Source organism: Nanorana parkeri, unplaced genomic scaffold, assembly GCF_000935625.1.
Source record: "Nanorana parkeri isolate BGI_ZX_2015 unplaced genomic scaffold, ASM93562v1 scaffold3532, whole genome shotgun sequence".
NCBI classification, from domain to species: Eukaryota; Metazoa; Chordata; class Amphibia; order Anura; family Dicroglossidae; genus Nanorana; species Nanorana parkeri.
This window is the reverse complement of record NW_017309800.1, coordinates 14,398-21,171: the sequence shown is the minus strand read 5'-3', so window position 1 is coordinate 21,171 and position 6,774 is coordinate 14,398. Positions and strand designations below refer to the sequence as shown.

The following is a 6,774-nucleotide window of genomic DNA, read 5'->3' as shown; positions in this document are numbered from 1 at the left end:
ACTCCAATTCTTTTTTTTGGGAGGCCTCTTCTCCTTCTCCATTCCACATGGGGTTGCAACAGCTATTTAGCAAAGGATCATCTGAATTGCACCCCGACCAGCATTGAGATTGACCACCTGTGGTGGGACAGAATTATTCCCATCAAGCTCCCTCATGATTGCCTGACATCCCATGTAAGTTCAATATTTCCCAGATTTTCTTTTTTCAGGCTATTTTCTCTTCATTGTCACCTGATGATCCTGCCAGTAACACACTTCCTGTCCTTCGGGTGACAACACTTTCATCGTACTGTATTAATGACAGAGCAGCGTTGTCACCCTAGGTGACCACAGTCGCCTCTCCCCTCCTCATCTTCTTAACACAAAGAGGTGTTTTGTAGTTGGCAGGAGATGGCTGATCCCATCGTTTTTGAGGTTTCAGTTCCGTGCGCAGGAAGCGGAAGCGAGATTCCTGGCAGGATCAACGGGGAATATTCTGTACTTGCAGGAAATGTTCTTGGCCTAAAAAGAAAGCTAATGTAGCCGCCGCCGCATGTAAGAACTGATAAGCCGCAGTATATTGCGTTCTTGCTCTCGGGGTCCGGGTACATCTTAAACTTGTTACACTCCCAAAACATTAAGGCCCCGTTCCCACTGCGCGATATGCAAATCGCGCGTTTGTCGTGCGAGTTGCATATTGCGCGACATCGCGTTCAAGCTTTCATTGAGCAAGCTTGAATCGCGGCTAAACCCGCTCCAAAAAGGGTCCTGCTGTAGCGACACACGACCCGCGACAGCAGGACCCTTTGCCCCATTGAAATGCATTGGAGCGCGATATCGCGCAGTAATTTGCCGCGATAGCGCGGGAATTTTCTCCTGTCCCTGCAGAGAGCCGTGACTGTCACTCATGGCTCCCTGCAGGGATTCCCCCCTCCCCACTCCGATCCTCCAGCGCCGACTGGCGGAACGGACGGGGGAGGGGGCGGGTACAGCTGGTTCTGCCTCTAGATAGGCAGAGGCAGCTGTCACTCACGCAGCTGGGCGGATCCAGACATCGATGTCGGGATCCGCTCCGGCTGCGGCGTCTCAGTATACCGCGAGCTGTAGCTCCCTATATACTGAGCTTAGGGTGACGGGAGGACGCTAGTTTGTGTCCCCCCGTTACCCTGAGGAGAACTATGGGGAAAAGCCCTGACCCCGTAGTTCTCCTTTTGAATGCCGGTCTTATCTTTTTGGCATTTACAAGTATTCCGGCTTCATTTGTCCGCCGCACTTCTTTTCTGCCACAGCCTGCTGCCCGTGTACATTATGGGACCCCCCCCCCGGTGCCCTACAGTCTACTTTAAGGTCACGTTCATGATGAACATTGAGGTTGTTTATGGTGTTGCCTGTGTATCGTCCATCCAATCCATGAGCTGTATTCCCGGAGGGATCACTTGTCGGAACTCTGCTCCTTATCTCCTCCTCACCGCCGGCTCCTGAACCTCCTTTTTGTTTTTTCTTTCCTAGGCCGTAAATCCGGGAAAGGTTTTTACATCTACCAGCAGGGAGTGAAGGAGAGAGCCAGCAACTCCGGTACAGAGGAACTCCTGGAGAAATTCAAATTGCAGGCCAGACCCGAAGTGTAAGTCCTGAGCTGCCATGATGGATAAAGTGGAAGTGCCGTCACGCGGGGGCTGCGGCCCGCACCCGGGTGCCATCATTGGAGGGGTGACTGTTAGTCATTTTGGTGTCACCCCCTATTAAGATAGCCGCCGCGATGACGTCACGGCGGGGTGTCAGCCGGTCTCCGCCCACAGGGTGACACACAGCCTCGGGACGCCCCTGGCAAATGATACCCAATTAAAACATATTTCTAGCATTCTTGCTGTGATTCAGCCTGCCTGTGTTCTATCAAAGACTGTGACTGGGTTGGAATGTGTGACCGGTCACACATTTTAACATAATCACGCCCATTTTTTTGGCGGTGGAATATGTGACCGACAAAAGGTGAAGAAACCGCTAAATTACTCATCCACTGACTTGTTATCTTTCGTCTTGACTATCATAACTCCCTCCTCATTGGCCTTCCACTACACAGGCTCCTCCCCCCTTCAGTCTATCATGAATGCAGCTGCTAGACTCATCCACCTAACCAATCACTCAGTGTCTGCCACCCCCCTCTGCCAATCCCTGCACTGGCTTCCATCCCCCGCCCCTCTCTGCCAATCCCTGCACTGGCTTCCACTCTCTCAAAGGATAAAATTCAAAATATTAACCACTTATAAAGCCGTCCACAACTCCGCCCCCGGCTATATCTCCAACCTTGTCTCAAAGTATCACCCTAACTGTCCCATGCGCTCATCCCAAGACCTCCTGCTCTCCAGCTCCCTTGTCATCTCCTCCCATGCTCGCCTCCCAGCACTTCTCTAGAGTCTGTCGCATCCTCTGTAATTCTTTACCCCAACCTGTCCGTCTGTCTCCCACCTTGACTGCCTTTAGGCGTTCCCTTGAGACTCATCTCTTCAGGGAAGCCGATCCCACCTCAACCTAACCGCTCGACCACTCATCCGCACACAGCTCCCTCCTCATGTATCACTGGCCCCTCCCCTTTTAGATTGTAAGCTCTCAGGGGCAGGGCCCTCCTTACCTCGTCTTGAATTGTGATTGCAATGTCTGCCCTATATTGTAAAGCGCTGCGCACACAGTTGGCGCTCTATAAATCCTCTATAACAATAAGAAGAAGAATTCCAACGCTTTGTCAGCTGTTCCAGGGCATATTGGCATCGCAGAGTGTATGTGCAGGAGAACCGATCTGCCCTGGAACAGCCGATCGGTCCTGAAATGTCACTTCTATCTGACTCTGGGAGTGGGGTGGAATGTGAGATCGCAGTCACATAGTCGGATAGAAGTGACATTTCAGGAATGATCGGCTGTTCCAGGACAGATCGGTTCTCCGGCACATACCATCTGCCATGCCGATCTGCCCTGCGAACAGCTGACAAAGCGTTGGAATTCTTCACCTTTTGCCGGTCACACATTCCACTGCCGAAAAAGTGGGCGTGATTACGTTAAAAGGTGTGACCACGGCACCGGTCACGCATTCTAACGCAGTCACAGACTTTGATAGAACACCGGCAACCACAGAAAATATTTTTTGGGATGTCGTTGACCTTTTTTAAATGTTCCTTTTGCGAGTAATAATGATCCATCAATGTTCTTGCAGCTCCTCCGACGAGGACATCCAGCTGCGTCTGGTCACCCGGTTTGTGAACGAAGCCGTGATGTGCTTGCAGGAAGGTATTCTCAGCAATCCCGTTGAAGGAGACATCGGCGCCGTGTTTGGTCTTGGCTTCCCGCCGTGCCTTGGAGGTAAGATGGAAGTTTGGTTCTTCCTGTGCAGCTCGGGCCTGGGAGGCGGACATTGTGTGAGCGAGGAACATTCAGACCCATCAGGAATGTCAATAAGACGATTTTGACTGACAAGTCAATGAGTCCCTAGCAGTGGCTAGTAGGCGGATGGTTGTTTGCCGTCCTGTTTTACACCTTCCTCTGGAGAGTTTTTCGGGAGACAGGGGGATCCGGGGTTATCGGTTCTTTGTAATTGTGCACATTCCCTTTTATCTGTGGTATCCAAGCATAGTGACCCGTGCACCCTGCTCCGTGCACCTTTATCCATGCACCCAGCTCCGTGCGCTCTGCACCCAGCTCCGTGCGCTCTGCACCCAGCTCCCTGCGCTCTGCACCCAGCTCCATGCACTCTGCACCCAGCTCCGTGCGCTCTGCACCCAGCTCCGTGCGCTCTGCACCCAGCTCCGTGCGCTCTGCACCCAGCTCCGTGCGCTCTGCACCCAGCTCCGTGCGCTCTGCACCCAGCTCCATGCGCTCTGCACCCAGCTCCATGCAGATGTTTTGAAGGCTGAACTAGGACAAACCTCTGACTCGTATGAAGTATGTATACAGGTGAGCTTTTAGCTGCCAAGGGATTTGCATGTCACCTTATGAGATCTGCAGAGCCCTGGCAGGCAACACAGGCAGGTTGGTGAGCTGTTGTTTGCAATACAGCTAGGCCACCCCTCTGCCTCCCGGCCTATGACTGGACAGTGAAGGAGCAGCAGAAGGGTGATGAGGTCGTCTTCTCTCCCCTGTTAGAAGCATGTTTCTGGTCAGTATATTACATTCAGCACACCTGATTGTCCCCCGGTGCTCTCCCTCCCTCCAGTGTGAACTCCCGGTACTGCAGGGAGATGGAAGCGGTTCATTTCAGGTCGGATGCACGGTTGCAGCAATGGTTTAACAATACAGCTAGTCATTTATCAATATAAAATGGCATTAACGAAGGACTGAACTCTGGAAGCTGAGACCCAACAGATGGAAGCAGAGGCCAAAGGACTAGCCGCCAGTATTGCCTGTTGGGGGTCTCTGCTGCTGATCTTTCATGACTTGCCTTGCCTTTGTTCTGCACTGTCTCTGCGTGGGTGAGGCCATCTTGGTAGAGGCGGAGCTTGGCTTCCTCGTGTCGGAGTCTTCAGCAAGGAGAGCAGTGAGCGGCAGAGTAGTGACATCACCGAATCTCACGACTATTCTCCTGTGACTGATCCTTCAGACTGATGATTGGTGGGGTTATAAGGAAGCAAGAGAGGTGTAGGAAGCAGGGAGATCCTTGCACTGCAGGTCCTCAGGTAAAGCTTCCTCTCCGGCAAGGAGAACACTGAGCAACAGAGTAGTGACATCACTGAATCTCAGGACTATTCTCCTGTGACCTGATCTGATGATTGGTGGGGTTATATGCAAGCAAGAGATTTGTAGGAAGTGCAGATTGAGAGTGGATGAAGCAGGGAGAGCCTTGCATTGCAGGTCTTCAGGTACGGCTTCCCCCTCCATCAAGGAGAACAGTGAGCAACAGTGTAGTGACATCACTGAATCTCATGACTATTCTCCTGGGACTGATCTGATGATTGGTGGGGGGGTAATGATGATGAAGAAGCAGCCAGCAGGAGAGGTGGAGGAAGCACAGATTCAAAGAATGGATGAAGCAGGGAGATCCTTGCACTGCAGGTCCCCAGGTAAAGCTTCCTCTCCGGCAAGGAGAACGCTGAGCGGCAGAGTAGTGACATCATCAAATCTCTGGACTACTTTCCTGTGACTGATCCATCAGACTGGTCTAGTGATTGGTGGGGTTATATGAAAGCAAGAGAGGTGGAGGAAGCACAGATTCAAAGGATGGATGAAGCAGGGAGATCCTTGCACTGCAGATCCTCAGGTACGGCTTCCCCCTCCACCAAGGAGAACACTGAGCAGCAGAGTAGTGACATCATCAAATCTCAGGACTTGTTTCCTGTGACTGATCCATCAGACTGATTTGGTGATTGGTGGGGTTATGTGGAAGCAAGAGAGGTGTAGGAAGCACAGATTCAAAGGATGGATGAAGCAGGGAGATCCTTGCACTGCAGGTCCTCGGGTACGGCTTCCCCCTCCAGCAAGGACAACACTGAGCAGCAGAGTAGTGACATCACCGAATGAGGTGAAACCTGCAGTCAGAGAGAGCAGTGCCTTAGATGAGCTTACAGTGCAGATGAGGCTTAAGGTGCGGGAAGTGCACAGCTATTTTTCAGAAGGGACTTTAGGACGAAAGGTTCTGCATAACTCGGTGATCTTTCCTTTTACATATGAAACCTTTTTGTACTTCTTCACGCAGGCCCGTTCAGATACACAGACGCCTACGGTGCGCGTCGCGTCGTAGAGAAGATGAGGAAGTACGAGAGCGCGTACGGAAGCCAGTTCACCCCGTGCCAGCTACTGCTCGACCACGCCAAGGACCCCAGCAAGAAGTTCCACCACTAACCAGTGCCCACGTCGGGGCCCCTGACCAGTATCTCGGCCCCCCCGAGACCTGTGATTGTACGGAGGAGAGGGGGAAGGCTTTTGAAACCGCCCCACTAAAGATTGAAGCCGCGCGTGCCTTAGGCCTACGATTACTCGGGGGCACCGTGTCCCCCGCACCGAAGAAGCTTTTTCTCGAATGGAGTTTCATTTTTTGCACTTGGAGCCGGCTAAAAAGACTTAACCCCCCCGAATGTCCACTGTGGGTGAGGGAGCGAGGCGTCCGAGCCCCGGCAATGCGTCCATTCCATGCAGCGTGGGCAATGATCAATAAAATGTTTCGTTTTCACTCTCGTGTCTCGGCTCTTTTTTTTTTTTTCTTTTAAGGGGTTATTTAGACTTTGTTTCAGAAAGACAATGTGGGAGATGTAGTTCTGGGGTCAGTAGGAAATGGCCTCCTCGCCGTTGTCCCTGGAGGATGATCTGCGATCCTGGTGATATCACAGTCCTTAATAACAGCAGTTTGTTGCTACAAGAAATGCTGGGACATGATATAGAGGGAGGTGTGGAGGTATATTTGGGTAATGCCTTTTGTTTATACTCGGGGTGCACCGATATATCGGCCGCCGGAACATATCGGGCGAAAATTGGCACTTTTGGCATCATGCGGAAAGTGCCATTTTCCTGCCGACACATCGGCGCATCCGTGATTTCTTTCCTCCCCGCTGGGCGCTGCTCTTGAGCTCTCCTCCCTGCACCGCTCGCTCAGCCTCATGTGACAGAGCGAAGAGCGGGTACAAGGAGTGATCAGTGATCGCTGAGTGTTTGTACATAATTGAGGACATGGTATGTGTGCTATATCCTCAATTATGAATGAGTGGGAAGTGATCTACATGCCTTCCTACATCACTTCCTGTTCATTCATAGTTGTAGTTATAGTAATCACACAATGTTATCAATGATCATGAATACTCAGTGTAGCGGATTCCTGTT

The 6,774-nt window shown here is 51.8% G+C and overlaps 1 protein-coding gene across 1 annotated transcript in view; it reads left to right on the top strand.

The window, feature by feature from the left end:
• HADHA (hydroxyacyl-CoA dehydrogenase/3-ketoacyl-CoA thiolase/enoyl-CoA hydratase (trifunctional protein), alpha subunit) overlaps positions 1–6,130 on the top strand; it is a 28,671-nt gene extending 22,541 nt beyond the window's left edge. Inside the window, exons 14-16 of the mRNA XM_018575087.1 lie at positions 1,489–1,603; positions 3,185–3,330; positions 5,657–6,130. Coding sequence (XP_018430589.1) covers positions 1,489–1,603; positions 3,185–3,330; positions 5,657–5,802 — 407 coding nt within the window. The 3' untranslated portion in view covers positions 5,803–6,130. The remainder of the gene's footprint in view (positions 1–1,488; positions 1,604–3,184; positions 3,331–5,656) is intronic.
• Positions 6,131–6,774: the final 644 nt, after the last annotated feature.